This window comes from Serinus canaria, chromosome 8, assembly GCF_022539315.1.
Source record: "Serinus canaria isolate serCan28SL12 chromosome 8, serCan2020, whole genome shotgun sequence".
Taxonomy (NCBI): Eukaryota; Metazoa; Chordata; class Aves; order Passeriformes; family Fringillidae; genus Serinus; species Serinus canaria.
In genome coordinates this window covers 9,862,503-9,881,422 of record NC_066322.1, presented here as the reverse complement: position 1 = coordinate 9,881,422, position 18,920 = coordinate 9,862,503, and the positions used below count along the sequence as shown (strand labels likewise).

The window sequence follows — 18,920 nt, the reverse complement described above, 5'->3', positions numbered from 1 at the left end:
TTGCCAGCCTCCCAGTTTGACAAATCGAATCCAACAATCCACTCTGCAGCTCAGGTTTAGGGCTCAGGAAGCTGCCACCGAAATAGCAGCATTTATATTTCTCTATCAATAGTGCCTATCTGGTCAGATTTTTAATTCCCTTGGGTGTTGTGTTGATTTTCTTTTGCCTGTGCTGGATTTTTGTGTCTGTGTCCGAGCTGCAGTGAGGATATTGATGGGGGAGGTTGATCTGGAATCTGCTCCTGAGTGTCGTGTCTGGTCCAGCTCAGAAGAGCAGGCAGGACAGAAGTTGACCTAGTTGACCTAGGCAAGGAGAGAACCGGGAGCCAGAAACTGACTTTTTTTCCTTTTTTTTTTTTTTTAATGTATAGAATTTGTATTATTTATTATATTTTTGGAGGGGTTATTATTTATAATGTTATTTGTGTTTCTCTTGAGGCTTAGATGGGACCGCTTTAGCAGCAGAGCACTGTGCACAGTACCATTGAGCTTAAAGGCTGAACAGAGAAGGAAACTAAAACATGGAATTCTGATCTTCTTCCTAGGAATGAGGGCTCAAAGCACAGGAAGATTAATGAGATCAAACAGGCAATCTCTGGTCTTGAGTTCCTGTGTCATGTCATGGCCACAAGGCCATACTCCCCTCTTTGCACCAGTTTTTTGGGAAAGAGGGGTAGTGCTGACCCACTTCCCAGTGGCCATTCGTGGTTACAAAGTGTCAGCCTCCTCACACACAAGGCACTAATCAAATATATGTTAATTTTTGTTTTAGCAGATGCTGAGGGGCGTCTGAGTGCCGCCTTGAGGTACACCCCCCAAAAAAGTGCCTCTGTGATCAGGTCTAATAAAATACAAAATAAAACTCGATGGGTTGAGAGCCAGCTCCTTCTTTAAGCTGGAGAGACAGCATCCAGCAAGGAAAATCCAGCAGTTAGAGGCCAACGCCAGCTCAGCCTGCCAAGAGCCCAACCAAAATTGCTTTTCCCCTTGAAGGTCTGGTGGCAGTTTTTCTTTTGCAAGATCTGCCAGTTGGGAGCAAGGCAGAAATGTGGTTTTGGGGAGGATTTTCAAGCAGTGTCTGCTTCTTGGTTCCGCCAGCAGAAGAGTGCAGAAGGGAGAGGGGAAGAGTGGGGGAGCTCAGGAGAGAGACACAGAAAAAGCTGCTTGGCTTCAGGCAGAGATGGGGATGGAGAGTTTGGGAAGTGAGGCATTACCTCTGCCTGCAGCTCAGCACCCACAAAAGCACAAGGCTCATGGAGCAGGGGTTAGTACAGCACTGATACTCAGACCTGGTGTGAATTTCCCCCTCTGAGAGGAGCCATGCAAGCAGGAAAGGGGACTTCCCTGCCAATCCCACTGCACCCAGACTACTCCTTGCCTTGCAGCCCATAGCATCCTCTGGCTGTGTGGCTCCCTTGGTACCGATGTGGCTGTCTCACTGCTGACACACTCCCCTCTAATGCCTCCAAGGGGGGCTGTAACTATTTATTGGGTTAGCAGAGAGTTTTCTGCTGCCATTTCAGCTTTACTGTGGGGATAATGCACAATGTGTAGTCAAAAAGTAGAGCAGGGATTGCTTTCAAGCTAAATGTGGTAGTTCTGGGTATCAACTGGGACTGCATTGCATGGGAGGCTGTTTTCAGCTGATTATTCCTGTGGTGGTCACCCGTGGGTGAGGTTTGCCCTTCCAGCCCATCCTTGTCTGCAGCTTCCTGAGGAGTTTGACATCAGGATCCTGCCCTCAAGCAGGCAGTGACCCCGTGCTCCCAGTGCATTTCCTTTTGCTCTGCTCAACCTGTTTTTAGGCTTGTGTGAGCAGCAAGATGCCACATGCTTCCATCAGAGGGGCTGCATGACTGTCACAGTTTTAAGCCCAGCTGGAGATAAAACACCATGCACCACCCTCCTCCTGCCACCCTGGTGGAATGGGGAGGAGAATCAAAGTAAAACTTGTATGTTGAGATAAGAACAGTTCAGTAATTGAAAATAAAGTAAAATGCAATAATAATGGTAAATAATAATGATGATAATAAAAGGGAAAAAAACAAGTGATACACAATGCAGCTGCTCACCACCCACTGACCAATGCCAGACTCCTCTTCCCAAATTCAGATGAGTCCCATTTCCAGGTAACTTCCCCCAGTTTATATACTGGGTATGGCATTCTAAGGTGTGGATTATCCATTTGGTCAGTTCAGGTCACCTGTCCCAGTTATGCATCCTTCCAGTTTCATTCTCCTCCACATCCCCTCAACCTAGCAAAGACATTCTCTTGTGCATCAGCCAAGGCAGCCTGGGGTATGGGGATGAGGTTGTCCCTGTGCCCAAAAGCTGTGCCTGTGCAGGTCAGGACTGCGTGTGAAACACCAGATCCCAGCAGCTGATTAAGAGGCCAAAGCATCAGGATGTGTCCCCACTTTGTGCTGAGCATCTCTCTCTGGGGAAGGAAGGCTCTTAGGGCAAATTTCACCTTGAGCTGAGGGGTCAGCAAAAGACTCCCATGCCACTTAAATCCTACTTAAGTACTTTGCACTGGGGTGAAATTAACTCTCTCCACAGAATAAGCTATCAAGAAAAACTGATCTAAAAATCTACGCTGGGCCACAACCGAGCCACGCTTCTATTAGCAGGTAAAAAAATATTTCCCATCCTTAGAGTTAAATGAGCCAATAGTTCAATCACAGAGCGAAAAGCGGCAATAGAGACAGGGATGCTGAGTGCCTCAGGTATTGGGAATCTATGCTAGGAATCACAATAAGGAGGACTCGCCTGTGTTCTCTGTGTTTAGCAGCAGTGCTATTCAACAACCTATTTGCAAATGCCATCTTCCAAAGTCCTTTTTTCCCCCCTTGTTAAAGTTGCAGTGATAATAGGGCAATTACAGTGCAATAAGCTAAACGCAATCCATTAGTGGCATCACAGCCATTTTTAGATCTTGGGAAAAAAAATCAAAGCTGTTTAAGTTTTCTTATTATGCACATTAAAAGGCAGGCAGCAGGGTCTGATCAAAGACACCACCACCCCTGTGCTCCCCCCCACCCACCTCCTGTCCCTGCGCCTTGCCCCCCCTCTGTTCATTAGTGGTCACAGCTGTGCAGTCGGCCAATTACTTGGGAATAATAAGTACATTTTGCAGTAAATTAAATATTAATTAGTCCTTGGCAGGTTGTTTTGGGGTTTTTTTTCTTCATTTCCCTCTCTCCACCTGAAAACAGTGGAAGGGATGTGACACTGCTATCGCCTGTGTCGGCATGTGGGTGAGAGTGGGGGAGGCTCTCCTCCATCCCTGTGCTCCTTCTCCTCCAAGCTGGATTGCAGCAAAGTCTTTCCTGCTCTTCCTAGCGGGTTCACTGCTGCTGGACCAGGATTCGCAAACACATCCTCAGCTTGGACGGTACCTTCTTCCAGCCTGGGTATATCCCATCTCTGGCTTCCCATCCTGCATGCTCCACTTGGGCACTTAGCTCTCCAGGCAGAGCAGCATCCCTGATTGCTTGTGATGTGTATGTGAGGCCTCATCCTGCCCTGCTCCTGCACAGGACCCCAACCCAGACAGTGTGTGGTGTGCCAAGTGATAAGGAAGAAGAGTAGTCCCTGGCCAGAGGTTCAGAGGGTCCACCCAGGGCTCTGGGGACAGAATGACCTAGTGTGGATTTCTCTAATTCCCTGGAAGTCAGATTGCCTTGAACAAGTGCAGACCCTGGAAAAAAAAGCCCTGCAGACACTAGTCAGGTGAAGCTCAGACCAGATCCCAAGCATAGATCTGCTGGGACAAGCGATTCCTGAAAGTGAGCCAGGTGAGCTAATTTTGATGTTCTCAACATATCATCATATATTACAATTTAAAGAATTAATGCAGTGGAAAGAAAAAATGGATGGAAAGAGCAGCTAAGCTTTGCATAGGAGGGATGAGAGCCTGACGTGGAGGGAAGATCTGTCCTTGCTCTGGAACACCCTAGGAGCACTGCAGAGACAGACACAGGAGCCCCTCAGCAGTCAGGACAGGAGGGGCAGTTGCTCTGGAGGCTCACCTATTCCCTGCTGGCACACTCCAATTGGAGCTGCTGTCCCTGTCACCTGGCCTATGCCTCCCCAAAGAGCAGCATTACTTCTGCTGCCTGTGGCCAGACAGGAGGCTGGAAACTAGGAGATGGGGTCTTAACATCCAACTCACCATCCATCCTTTGTCCTTGCCACCAATGTCAGCATGAGCAGAGAAGAGGGCATTCTGTGCTCCTTTTCCTTACAAATCCATTACCAAGAGTTTCTGGTGCAGAATGAGCTGTGCTAGCAAAGGCAGAGTAATCTGTGCCTGTTGGCAGATCCCAAGATAAGAGGTTCCACTTGTTCAGCTCTTGGATTTAACTTTACTAAACAGCTCTGTGGGCTGCCTTGTGATGTACCGTGCATGACTTCTCCCCTTGGTGCACTTGAGTGCAATTAAGTTGTGGGCTTTTTTTAAATGTAGCTTGACAATATGCAGGTTAGGTTTGTATTTTATTTACAGCTTTTACTTAGGGACCAATAAAACCCCAGCTGGCTAATGTGAGAGCTAAAACTTGCATCTCACTCTTTGCCTTGGATATCTTTTCTATGGTAAACTGTTTATTTGTGTTTCATCTTGCACAAGCTCCTCTTTCCATGCTGAGAAGCCAAGAGCTCCAGGGGCTCTTTGAAGACTATTTGCTATAGGATAGCAACTGGAATTCTCTTTAAACATCCGTGCCTGCTTTGTCCTATAACTGGCCTCTTGGTGTCAACACACAGTTTTGTGCGAGTTTCCTGTGCAAAGCTAACATTTGCACGTTCCCCTGGCAATTGTGCTTCCAGATCCCTCTTGTTCAAGCATATCCCATCATATATTCTTGCAGGAACAAGCAGCAGTTACTCCACGTGCCAAATCAGAGGCAGCACCAAGGCCTCTTTAAAAAGGAAGATTTAACTGGGTTGGGAATGACCACTATGCTGCTCATGTAGGAGGAACGTGCTGTGTGACCTATGTGTCCAGTCAAAATGGTCCACATTTGGATTGCAAGTATGTGGTCCCCCTGTCTCTGAGCTCCAGGCTTTCATCACACAATTAAAGTGCAGCAAAATCTTCTTGCAAAATCCCAGTACATTTCACTGTCAGGCCATCAGACATTTCCACCTATGAGCATCCCCAGACACTGACCCTGGCACGCCAGCAGAGCACACACGAAGGGTGAGATGGCACCAGGCTAGTGACACAAATCATGCTAAAAATGCCAAATAGCTGTGTTTACATGCATTCACAACCCAAGGGTCGTGCTCTTGCCATGGAAAGGGAGATGAACCCTGGTGAGATGGGAGTGATGCTCCCAAGGATGCCTCCGGGAGGGAAAGATCAAGAACTGTTGCTCATAATGGCACTGGCTGCTAAAACAGTCGAAATAATCAGGGGGTGGGGAGGATGCTGAGGGGACAGATGCAGCTGGGTGATGAGTGCCCGTCGTTTGCTGGTGCATCTTCCCAGTGGCACCCCAACGTGCCCATTCTCCCTGAGGTGTTACAGGGCTTCAATGCACGTACCCCAACATCCAGCCCCTCTTTAAACCCCGGCAGTGGTCGCTGTTACATGGATCAAAAAGGCCAGCACGAGCTCTATGAAGACATAGAAGGGAAAATATTTTCTTTCTCTCCAGTGTTATTTTTCACTTCTTCTCTTTCCCTTTCTGCCATCTCATGACTCTCTAAATTCATGGGAGCTCTTCCTCAAGGTGAAATGAAGGCTCTGGGCTGCATTTGGTAGTGCCGACAGCAGGGGATGAGGGTCAGGGAGGGTTAAGCAGGGAGGGGGCAGTGCAACAAGGCGGCCTGATCTAGTGATTAAACAAAGGGATTCAGCCAACATGTGTAAAATTAAGTGATCAAGAGTTGATTACAGAGTGCATTGATTGTGTACTGATGGATTAAACAGAGTCGTGCTCGGGATGCGATTTTCCGAGCCGGGCACGAAAAGCACAGGCAATTGACGTGTTGGCCAGAAGGACCCGCTTCTCCCAATCCCTGGCTTTTATACATTCTCCGGATAAATCTGCAGAGAGGCCCGTGGAATTATAATCGATTATCCATTTCTCAAAGTCACTTAAGGGCCCTGAGCTACAAGCTAAAGTGCCGGTGCTGCGAAGAGGCATTGGGTATGCGCCGGCATGTGCAGGTGCTGGCGCGAGGGGAAAATGTGGCAATGACCCTGTGTGCTGCAAGCTGATGAATCTATTTTCTTGTAGGAAATAGTTTTGACAGTTCAATATCTGTGTTTTCGATATGTGCCCCACACATCCCCAAGGGAGGAAAGGAGAGGAGCTGGAATGTGGCAGGGAGGGAGTGGGTGGGAGGTAGGGAAGGACTCTACCACATCACCCCTTCGAATTATAGGTGTATCAGTATATTACCAACTTCACAGGCTGCCCTCCAACTCAAGGGCATTGGAGCAGCATGGCTGCTTGCAAGTGTCTTCTGCAGCCAGGATGGGGCTGGAGCCCCTCTTGGGGTACCTCCCTGTGCTGTGGGGGGACCCTCAGCATGCCCCAGCCTACTGGCAGGGGGGTAGTTCCTAGGCTCTTGTTCCCCTGCCAGTGGTGAAGGCAAAGATTCATTTCCAGGCTGATCCTCTTTCAGGATGCAGTCAGGTCCTTTGCTGAGAACTCAAAGGAGGAGGCAGGTGGGGCTGAGACAGCTGAGCAGTTGCAGCCTGGTGCAGGATTATCCTGCAGGTTTTATAGGGAGCTGGATGTGATGGTGGAATGAAGCTGGGGGGAGAAACCCCTGCAGGTCTTCCCCAGTCCCAGATGCAGGGCTGTTGCTCCCACTATCAACTGTATCCCTTTTTCTGCTACAGATTAAGCAATCATGGCCCAAAACAGGCCCCAAACGCGTCCAGACCTCAGAGCCCAGCTCTTGTACAGTCTCCCAGCCAGATATAAGAATGTTTCTGTGAAACGCCCACCTATTCTAGTTCCCACTGCCATTATTTTTTGGCATTTGAAGAAGGTGCTTTGCTCCAGGTCTTTCCATCCCTGGAGTTGATGCAGAACATGGATAGTTAAGGCACACTTTGGCAATGCAGCCAAACAGCTCCTTCTTTCCACCCTCTCGCACCAAGCCACCAGAAACTCCAGGCTGGGTAACTCATCCAACCAGCAACAAGAAGGGCCCTTGTAACAGCAAACAGGGCTGGAGGCCAGGCACATTGGTGGATGTTGCCCAGCTGCCAGCCCTGGGTACACAGCCCCAGGCATTCCAGGTGTCTGAGGAGGAGGAGGAGGGATGGTGAAGAGGCAGAATCATTCCCCACACTCTGTCTGGCAGCCATGGCACGGGACTGAGAGAGCCCTGGGATCTTCTGCCTCACTGCTATGTGCTGGGAAGTGTGCTGTGTCCCAGAGCCTCATTTTGCAAGTCCCACTGAGGAAGGACTGGCCATGGGCCATGGAGTCTGCAGAACTGCAGGCATGATCCCGGGGTCCCAGGGGCTCTAGGTGGTTTGTTCACAGCCTGGCCATTTTTGGGTACATGGTATAAAAAGACTAATGGGATGGAGGGCAGCTCAAGTATGGGGCGGAACAAGGTGCATCATGCCCTAGGATAATCCCCAGGATGGAAGGCAGAGCTGTAGGATTCCCTCAGCGGTGTTTCTGCCGTGCCGTGTTCACTGAAGCTAGGGACCTTGACTGATGCTGGGAAGACCCAGCTGCTCCCCAGGATTTGTATGTTTGGGAGATAAACATACAAATCCTGGGGTTGAAGGAGATTCCAGTTTCATTCCAAGAGCAGAAGATGGCAGCAAGAAGATCCAGCTCCATGGTTGTGAGCTTTTCCCAACTCATACTGGCACCCATCAGAGAATCTGGAGCAGAGAAGGCATCATCTGTCTTTGGCGCCTGCTGACCTCATTTGATCAATCTCCAGCCCAGTGAGGGGTGTGGCTGGGCACTGTAGTGCTTCCCCGGGAGAAGCCTGTATAGGCAGGCTGCCCAGCTGTGAGCTGAAAGAGAGGAGGATGAGGAAGGAGGCAGTGCAACACCTTCCTTTGCTTGCTCCTCGTGTTTCTGTATTTTCTTCTTGTGAAACCCAGGGAAGTGTTTCTGCTCAGTTCGGCATCCCCACATGGAGCAGCACCATCAGCCTGTCCCAGTCCTCCTCTTCCTCTCTCCCTTCCAGGTCCCTGTCATGCTCTTCCTTTCCATCTCTCCCGGCAGCCTGAGTCCCTCTCATCGGGGATTCATTGTCTTGTCACCCTCTAGTTAGCCGGCATGCGTACGAATCATAAATTACCCCGCCCGGGCCTCTGCTATGCTTCAGCACAGACAAAAAAATTGCACTCCATCACTGTGTCTCCCGGCTTTTAGTGGTATTGATCAATGCTGCTCCCTTCCCGCCCCCCCCTTTTCATTTTAACCGAGCCGGTTAAGTGCAGTATCTTATTTTGTGCTGGGACAAATGAAAAGAATATTAGCAAGGGCTGAAATATATCTCTTTTTTATCTCTCTGCTACTTTTTTATTGAATCTTTCTGAGTAGGTGGCTTTCCGCAGGATGACAGCCTCATGACAGGCTCCTCATTAGAGCTGAGACAGTAATTGTGATGCATTTCCCTGCGCGGCCTTTTCACTTCTCCCCCCCCTCCTGCCTTCCCTCCTCTCTCCCTTTCCCCTGATTTGTAAAGTGATTGGATGTACAGACTCACTCCGTTTCTTAAATTATTGCCCAGCTCAATCCATCTTCACTGCCCCACACCGGGCAGCCATGGTCTCCGCAGATGGAGAGCCAGGGTCGGATCACAAGGGGTTCCTCACCTCTCCTGCTGCCAGGCTGCCACTGGCCATGAGAAACACGGTGCTGGACCCAACAGGACCTGCAACAGCCTCTGAAGAGCCCAGGGTGCTGTTCAAACATGTATTTTTACTGAGTGACCCATGGGACCAGCCTCACCTGGGGTTGCCTGCATGGCAGCAGCGCTGCACCAGTTTACACCAGTCCTCTCCAGTATCCAGCTTGTCTGGACAGGCAGCTACAAGAACAACTCTTTCTTTGGAGGGAAATCAATATTTTAGCAAGCTTTTCTGCCTCAGATCCCTCTCTAGTTTTTACTTTCAAGAGAAGCAGGTGTATTTTCTAAGCTGCTTGGCAGCCTGAGCACCTTAGCAGGGAGCAGTGTCGGGGATCAGGCTCTTGATAGGAATGCAACAGTCTGAGTACTTCTGTACTCAGACTGAGGTCTTCTCTGTGACCCAGTTTGTTCATGGGGTGGCAGAGGTCCCCCTGTCTGTCTGTGTCTCTATGTGTTTTATACACCCTAGGTGTATAGAACCAGCTGTCATTCATCCCTGTGCCTCTCTTTGCTGGATTCAAGGCAGGACTGGCTCTGTGCTGTGCCAGCCACAATCCAAGTCCAGCTTCTGTGGCTGCTCTGTAGCATCTTTGTGCTGCAATGCAGGAGTGATTCCTCAAAAATATTTTCTTACCTGAATAGCCATTTTTTCAGACCTCTGCCACCTTCCTGCCTGCACAGACCTCCAAAAGGCATGTGCTCCAAGGGAGGTCTGCTCAATGCTGGGTGATTCCTCAGTGGTCTGGATGTGCTTGCTGCTCTGTGGGGTGTTTGCAGAGTTAAGTCGTGCTGTGGATGCAGTCATGGCCAGACACAGCACTCAAACTTGGAGTCACCTCACTGCCTGTCACCATCTCTGGCACCAGGATCACTTCACTGCCTGTCACTGTCTCTGGCGCCAGGATCTCCATTGCCCTGTGCAGAGCAGCTACAGCAGGGGCCAGATCCAGGGCACCCCATCCTGGGCAGCAAGTTGAGGTCTGCATCCCCCAGCCAGGCAGCAGCCTGAGGAATGGGAAGGCCCTGATGGAAGGAATGGGAGGTGCCCTGGCCTCACCTGCAGGTTTTTTGGTGCCTATACCTTTTGGTACCAACCAGCAGGATCCAAAGCAGTGCCCAGCAGGCAGGATGCCACTCCATGGGGACAGCACTGGGACCACACCAGTAAATAACAGGGAGATGGGAGAGCAATCATCAACATTCGTCCTGCTCCCTCACTTTATTACCATATATTTTTTGCCTCTACTGTTATTCTGGAGTGCTCTGCACTAACAAATGAACCATCTCTGCCTTGAGCCACTGTTTTCATCTCCCCTCCTAGGCTGCCACTTACTACCAGGGCTCTGTGAGTCTCATCAGTTGTGGTGTGGGCTCACCAGGAGAAGAGTGAGTGTTTTGCTATTTCCAAGCTAATATGGGGCTTTCTTTGAATTATTGTTTTTTGAGCTGGAAGGAAAGGAGGCTTGTCACACAAGATACCTGCTATCAGTACACAAATAACAGCAAGCCCATCATCGAATGGAAAATAATCGCCGCAGAAAGCGAGCTGCAGAGCAGCCAGAGGGATTATTACAGGCGCTGGCAGTGGCAATGCTGTCAAGGAGCCTGTGTCAGCACTTCCATTACCACCCACCTGGTTTAGCACAGCCCCCAAAGCAGGGCACAGGGCTGCAGGGCCCCAGCATGGGGTCACTTCTATTCAGAAGAGTTTCAGATCAACTGGCTTTGATTGGGTTTAAATGATGGAGTGTTTAAGAGGGAGAGAGAAGAAATAGGAAGGTGAGATGGAGGGAGACATATCAAAGGGGGGGGGGGGGTTGGTACTCAGAGAAGTGGAAAAGAGTTTGAGGTAGGAGAAATCAGGAGTTGGGACTGAAGATTTGGTCCTCATGGGAACATGTTCAAGGAAGGACAGCATGGGGATCCACAGGTGGCACCGCCTGTGCCACCCTTGGCAGCAGTTCCTGGGGAGGCACCTGGCTGTGCATCAGTGCAGATGAGCAGTGGAGTTAAAGACAATTTATTTCATTAATTTGGCAATTTGCTGAGCTCCTGCGCGGAGGGAGCTCTCATGCCTTGTAAACTTTGCTCATAGAGTGATAGGAGCATTGTTTACTCTGCATGGCATTGTGGTGAGGGGCTGTACACACCCTGTGCTGTCAGCACTGTTGGTGGGCTGGGTTCCTCGGGTTTTTCACTTATATGCTCTCCAAAACAGTAGTTCACATTCTGCTTGTGAGGGAAAGTTCTGCTTTCCAAGTGACACACTCCCACCCTGCAGTGCTATCAGGGCACAGGTGCAGGGCAGGAGCAGGGGTGACTTCATGGCTCCATGCCTATTCAATATCATGCTCGTGTTCCCAGAACCTGAGACCAGCTCCCAGCCTGGAGCCCAGGTCCCATTACTGGCTGCTTTGCAGTGAATCAGACCTTTCCCAAGGGAATTATCTTGGATCCATATCAGTGGCACTGAATGAAGGATCCAGCCCTCTATCCCCAATGGGATCAGGAGGGCTTGGTCCAGTCCCTAGCTGGGCTGGGATCCATTTGCAGATGCTCTCCAAAAGAACCTGTGGACAAATTCCTCCACACAGGAATTTGCATCTGCGTATTGAGCACTCTGCTTTCAGAGCAGGAAATATTCGGTTTCAACACTTGGAGTTAAACATTTCCGCGGAGCCCAGGAGACCGTGCAAACAGCAGGAGCACCAAAGCTCTGCCTTTTCATCTCTCTGGCACTGGCGAGCGGGGGGTCGGCAGCAAGGGAAGCACGGCAGAGCTGCGGAGGGTAAACACTGGAGCCGAGCCTACCGAGTAACCAGAGAGTGAAGGGGAGAGAGAGGGGCAAAGAAAACAAAAACACAGCTGCCAAAAAACAAAAGCCTGAAAAGAGCCATTCAGTGTCTCCCAGGAGCGGGTTTGGCACAGGGCAGGGAAGGATAAGCAGGGAGCAGGCGTAGGTCCCTCCCTCTCAGGGATTTGGGCCCTTTGTTTTGCCCTGGGCAAATCAATGCCCTCTGCTCCATCCAGAGGGGTGAGCACTTACACCCCAGCACGATCCAGCCACACACATGATGTAGCATCCTTTGTTTGCTCCTGGATATCAGGATGTCCCTGCTCTGGAGAGGAGAGGTGGGATGCATGCATCTCTCTCCACCCTGGTGTTCACAAACAAAGCCTGAGGACTTGCCATGCCCATCCTCTCCCTCTCCTCACAACCCAGCACCCTACACCATGGAGATGGGTACCACTGCCTGGAGCAAGCCACCACAGCGTGGGTGTGTGCCAGGCTCTGGGCGTGCTGCAGATGTGGAAGCTGCTGATTTGGGGAGACGCATTCCAGGAGAAGGCTCTGTTGCACTGCAGGCCTGCAGCGGGTGCCACAGACCTGGGGAGGCTTGCGTAGGTGTCCTCCTGGCACGGGAGAGGATCCCCCCTTCCTGCCTGTCAGCTGCACTTAGCCCTGCTCCTGTGAAAGCGAGCTGTCAGCCCCCTGGGCCGGGAGCTGGGGCTGCTTCTGTCTCCTGCTTTGCAATCTGCACATCAGGGACTTGGCTGTATGTCCAGGTTCCTGTTCTCCTGCCCCTCTGGAAGCCCTTGTTTCAGTGCAAGCACCAGCCTCCCACACTCACCAGAGCAAGGGGATCTTCCCCAGCTGTCATGGGGATGTGGAGTGACAGCTGTCACATCCTTCCTTGGCACAAATTCATCACCGTATCATTGGTGTAGCTGGTGGATAAAGCCACTGCTGCTCATTTATCCTGCTGGCCTGGGCTGGGGTTGCAAGCAGCCATGGAAGACAGCAAGGCTTCTTCCCATGGCCTGAGATCCCTCCTGGTTGCTGCAGCCATTGAAATCCAAAGTCGCCTCTGCTTGGGAATATGCAGCCCTGGAAGAGTAACAGAGACCAAGCAGGGTGTGAGGGGTTGGGTGTGCAGGAGGTTAAACATCCCACCAGTCTGGTGTACCAGCTGGTCCCCAGCAGGGGACCCTGACTATGCACCCTGACCCAAGGCTGCCAATCCCAGTTCTGTGGTCTGGGACAGTCCATCACCTCCTCCAGCAAAGGAACATCTCTGTGCTCCCTGTGGATGCACAGGGATGCTCAACCTCTGTTCCAGTCTTTGGTGCTGCTGAGAGCATCCCAGCCCCAACAGCCACAGCTGCAGATGGTGATGGGGGCTTGTGGGCCCCATGGCAGTGGCCTGGGCCAGGAGTGGGGATGCAGTGCAGCAGGGCAGAGGGCAGCCTGTTTACCCATCCATCTGTACACCCCACAGCGGGGATCCAGCAGGATTTCCCGTCCCTCAAAGGCTGCCTGTTTATTTTGGGAGGGAGACTCAGACAGCTCCATTGTTTTGCTGTGAAGTTGGGGTTATAAATAGCAGGTGGTCGGGGACACTCCTGGGCTATTTTGGGCCCCCACTAGACAAAAGTGGAAAAGCTCCAAGAGGAAGATGGAATTACTGAAATGCCGACCTTTCCCGCAAGGGTCAGCAGGAGCTGGATGTTTGGGTTTGGGCTGGATTCTGGGCATTATTTAAACATGAGGGAAGGAGGAGAGAGGAAGATGTTCCAAGTTGTATGGGCTGCAAGCTGCCAAAAATCAGTGTGTCCTCCCTGGTAGAAGGGTGGTGGGAATGAGGGCCCAAGGCACCTGGATCTACCTGGGAGCCTCTGGGAGTGGCTCAAGACCAGGGGAGAGACCAGTCAGGTTTTCCTCCTGGCTTTGCAACTGGGAGAGTTCCCAGTGGAAAGGGAAGCTGGGAAGGTAGGGAATGCACTCTAGCACTGGCCTCCCCCACCTTGCCCCTTATGCCTCAGTTTCTTCCATCCTTACAGAGGGGCTGAAGGGAAGGGCAAGGAATATCCCAGTGACAGCCCTGCTTCCACCAGGCACTTACACTTTGTCCTGCTGAGGGGCAAAAATAAGCCAAGGTGACACTCAAACTTACTTCAGACCCTTTCTCTTGTTAAGTGCTAGTGCCAGGCAGTTATACAGGGAGAAGCAAGGACCCAGTAAAGCTGCTCACACCAATGTTTTATCCTTTGAGAAGGTCTGTTCCTTTAATGGGGATTCATTTAGCTGGGCTCCGCCATCATTAGGAACCATAAAATGGCACCTTTTGGCTCCTGATTGGGAAGCCACATTGCACACAGCCCCCTCGTATCCAGCACCGGCTGCTTTATTGTGCATTACTGCCTCTCACTCGGATTTAACCAATTTGATCCATGTCTAATACATAAATAAATAATCCAGCAGGAGGGTTCATGCTGGATGACAACAGGCAGCTATAAAGCACATTTCCCCCTGCCAGAGCCATCTGAGCCAGGCTCCGCACGCCCTCTCATGAGCAGAGCTGCTAGTACAGCTGGGAGAGGGGGCCTGGGGACCTGAGGGCTTCCCTCTTTTATGGGAACTTCATTGTTTGCTTTAGAGTTTTATTTTATGTTAAATAGACGCTGTATATTCCTTACAGAGGGGGCAATAAAGTTTCTGAGCTGGAAGAAATTGGCTTCAGATCAGGGAGCGAACCAGGGAGATGTGGCTGGGCAGGGAAGCAGAAGACAGGATTGAGAGTAAGGAGGGTGTGAGGAAATGCATCGCTTGCAGATCTGCCCCAGAGACTCAACCCAGCTAGGGATTAGGGTACACAGGCAGCCCCACATCTCACCCAGGAGTGATACAGCTCCAGGGGACCCAGAACTCCAGCAGCTGTGGGGTCTGGAGCTGCTGGTGCTGCAGGGGGGACAAGGGGCCTCAGCCCAGCCCTGGGAAAGGGTGAGCAATCCTGGGTGGGCATCTAGACCCGCTCCCTAGTGCATCCACAGCCTCACACCACAGGTTATCCTCTGTTGCCCAACACTGTGTGCCCATGGAGATTTGCTCTGCCCTTCATAGAGAGGATCATCCTGACCCACCCAACTTCAGGAGTGTCAAGGAGGATGGTGATGGCTCTTTATAATGAGTTAATAGGAACAGTGAGCAGTGTTGAGTCAATCATCTACTCCAAGTCATATCACCTGAACCTCAAATGGGGAAGCTGGGTTTGCACAGGGGCACTTCTAGAGTGTGGCTGTTGCTGCTCTCCCTGTAAGAGTGGAGGGCCCACAGCCAGGCTTGGGATGCTCTCCTTGCTGTGCCACTACAGAAGAGAGCCAATCCCTGCCCCAGGCACTGTAGGATGGGGAGAGAATTAGGGATATATAATGAGAAAATCCCTGGATTTCAGTCTTGTGCTAGGACAGGAACCAAAGAAGAGCACAGACAATGCTGATGGCAGCTGATATGAGCTAAAGCTTTTTCCCTTCTTTTCCTTCTCACAGGCAAAAAGAAAGCAACTTTGTTTGACAGCCAGGCTCCAATCTGCCCCATCTGCCAGGTCCTTCTTCGCCCAGGGGAGTTGCAGGAGCACATGGAGCAGGAACTGGAGAAGCTCACACAGCTGAACATCAGGTAAGCAGCTCCCTGGGGTCTATCAGCAACCCTGGTGATCTGGTTGGGGCACCTACATGGGGCAGAGAAGATGGTGGTACCCACAGCTACAAGATGTGAGGGATCTAGTGCTAGCCAGTGGGGCAGAAGCATTTCCCTGGAGTTCACTGCAATGGTAAAGGCAGGCAGAAATTCCTCACGGAGGTCACAGACATCCCTTTCCCTGGGGACGTGTGTGTAGTGAGCAGTTCTCATTTTGCTGACATCCTGTGATGGAGCAGCCCTGCAGCATTGGTGCACACTGCTCCTCAGCTGCCTTCAGCTCCCTTCTGCTACCCTCAGTGCAAAAAAGTCACCTATTAAAAAAAAAAAAATTGCCTTTTAACTGCTAGCAGTTATTTAGGAAATGGCTGCAACCAAGGGTTGGCAAATCCCTGCCCCTGCCTTAATAAAAGTCAGCAGCCTTGGGAAAGAGCGTGTTTATTTCAATTATTAATGAATTCTCCGGTCATTAAAAGGTGAGGAAAGGAATCAAACTGCATACTAGAAGCAAAGTTACATCAGCAGGTGGTAGGAGAGGAGGGACAGCATGTGTGTCAGTGTGTGTGTGAGTGTGTGTGTCTGTGTGTGTCTGTGTGTTCCAAGGTGAGGGATGCACATGGCTGTGCACAGTGTGGAGGATGCAGAATCCATCCCTGCTTGGCTTGGATCTTCTTGGATCCAGTGATAGGCGTTGCAGATGGAGGAAGCAGAAAGGAGCTTTAGTTAGAGAAAGAGAGACCTCCCAGAATGGATCTGGGTTGAGATATCCCAAATTAGGCACCTGCACCCTCAGGCTGACACCCACGTTCCCCGTGTGTTGCTCAGGAAGATAGGGAAGGGGGGAAGCAGGGAACAGGCAGCCCATTTATCCCCCACAACACCCAGTCCCCTTGCAAGAGTAATTTATGGTGTAATTTGGGCCACATCCAACTTAATAAAGGGCCACTGCAAATTAGTGAACAGGTTTAAATGAACAGAAGCAATTAGTGCTCGGAGGAGCCCATCAAAGAAGTTGAGCCAATATCAGAGTGAAACTGAAACTGCAAGCCAGGAGCAGAGGCTGGCTGGCGCGAAGTGGTGATGGGAAGGTGGCGTTTAATGGGAAAGGAAAGGAAACCCTAAATCATAAAGCGTGACAAGGGCCATTGTGGGCCAGCTGACAAATGAAAAAGAATGGCATTATTCCTTTAAATAACAGCAGCAGTTAGAGAGGAGACAGCTCTCCCTGGCTTGCCCTCGCTTCCCTGGCCTGCTCCACTCGGCCACGCAGGCGGCGAGGAAGAATCAGAGGTCTTTATTAATTATTAAATAACGACTCCCTCCGTAGTGTGATAGATAACGTTCAATCTAGGCGATGGATTCAGGCGATGGAGGCTAATCTGTAACACAGCAGCTCTGCATAGGGATGGGCTCTCCCAGTCCTGGAGGAAACCGAGGCAGGGACCAGGGCAGCAGCAGGCAGGAAGGGCAGGAATTGTGGGCAGGATTAGCAGGCAGTGGGGTGTGATGGGGTTAAGTCCCCTGCACTGCCCAGCCCCAGCAGGCAGCTCGCTACAGTGGGTAGCTCCGTTTCCCATTCCCCCACCTTTCCTGCCTGGAGAAGCCAGGAGCAAGAACACATCAACAAGAGAAGAGAGAAACTAATAATGATCTCAAATAACCCAATAAACATAAAAATAAAATGTAGGCCTATAAACGCGACGGGCACTGGCAGCCCTGGCCGCTCCCTGCCAATACCGACTTGTTACCGAAATGGCCGAGCAGCTGTTACTTATCAGTCTGATGGGGAGAAGCAAACCAGGGGGCTGCTTTCCAAGGGCTTTTTTTTTTTTTTCTAATTTAAAGAGGATGCAGCCAGTCATGGCTTGTGGTGTTAAGTTTTAATAAACCTTAATGATTTGCAACAAAATCGTAGATTTCCTGTGCTTGGGGTTAGGAAGTCAGATTCCCTCCTGCCCACTGAGTTTGCAGCACTGGAGGCTTGGTGGGCACTGGATCAATTCTGGAAAAGGGATTTCTCCAGGAGCTTCTAGGGGCAGAGATACAAGGAAGCTGTAGGCACCTCCTGGACAATGCTACCCATGTCCCAGATCACCACAAGCAACTCACCCACTCCAATGAACCCCTTTCTCGGCTGGTGGGAATGGGGTTTGCTGTCCTCCAGAGACAGGGACAGTGCTTTTTCCCTCCATGGGCAGTACTGGTGTGACCATCCTGGCCTCAGAAAAGGGACTTCCCAAGGTCAACCCAGCTCGAGCATCATGCAGCGAGGCAGGAGGAGCCATGCTGGCAACAGGGCAGCTCCCACCCATGCCTTATCAGTCCTGTGCATGTACTAGGACAAAAACCAGCTGTTGGACCAGTGATGAACATCACTCAGGAGGATCCAACCCTGGTGCAGGGTCCAGCTTTCCCTTGAAAAAGCTATCTTGAGTGGGAATGAGGTACCTGGGTTTCTAGCTCTGCTGCTTTCTTGGTGTATCCAGTTTCCCAAAGCAGAGGGAGAGACCTGCTTGTGCTCGCCCCACGGCTCCTCCACGCTGTGTGGGTCCAACCGAGCCTTGTGCACAGCTCCACGCAGCGAAGCAGGGCTCTCTGAATGCAAATTTCATTTCTGAGCCACTGGCGCTGTTTCAAGAGCCGGCAGCCTCCAAGCCCTTTTTGGTGTTACATATGTAACAGCCTCATTGAACTTGACATGTCAAATTCAGGCCATTTGTGCAAAATCTCCCTTTAATAATACCGTTTCATTTCGCTCAAATGAGACTTGAATGCATGTAAAATGGAAAAGGATATTTAAGCGCTAACATTAGGCAGATGTCTTGCCAGAGGCCGATTGAATATATGAGATTTTGAAGTGCTTAACACGTTTTCGGTGCTCCCTCTTAGAATATGTCACCTGGCTTTCTTTTTTCTCCCCCTCTTTCCCTCCCCACCTGCCCCCCCTTTAAGTGAAGGGTATAAATTGAAAGAAAACAAAACTACAAGCCTTGGTTTTATGGGGTTTAACTCTTGCCAGGCAAGACTGTTGGTATTCCTCCTCCAAAGAGAAATTGCCTTGGAGCTCACCTTTGCAGAGCACAGGCTCAAAGCAGCAGAGAGTGGGAGGCAGGTGAGGGGTGGCCCCATGATGCAGGGCAGAAGGGATGCTCTCCTTGCTCTGCCTGTGCAGAGAGCAAAAGGTGCCCATCTAAGCAGCTAAGTGCCACCCAAGGTAAAAATAAGAAATAATAACAGCGACCTTTTGTATGTGTCTATGCCCTGTGCCTCAGCCAGGCTGGTCAGCGCAGAATACATGAATATTCCTGGTTGGTGGGCATGAAGCTGATCTGGATGTGAGTCTCCTGTCCTCACTCAATATATATTCACTTGTTTTACACCTCATCCGTGTTAAAGGCAAAGCACACTGAAATGTGAGACTCTTTCTGGAGCTGTCAGTGGCCCCAGCTCCAAGCTTCAGCTGCTGCTCTGGCTGCAGCTGCATTTCCCCAGCCTAGAACTACCTAGGCAGTGCAGGTGGGCACAGCATTCTAGAGCAGCACCCAGGGCTGTCCCTCAGGACACACACACACATTGCTGTGTGTCACCCTGC

General features: G+C 50.8%; 1 protein-coding gene across 3 annotated transcripts in view; it reads left to right on the top strand.

Annotated features, from left to right (window-relative positions):
• The window catches only part of RNF220 (ring finger protein 220), a 212,552-nt gene that overhangs the window by 115,221 nt on the left and 78,411 nt on the right, over positions 1 to 18,920 (top strand). For all 3 annotated transcript variants that reach the window (XM_009088660.4, XM_009088659.4, XM_030226610.2), the window contains one exon: positions 15,178 to 15,307. In XM_009088660.4, coding sequence (XP_009086908.1) covers positions 15,178 to 15,307 — 130 coding nt within the window. The remainder of the gene's footprint in view (positions 1 to 15,177; positions 15,308 to 18,920) is intronic.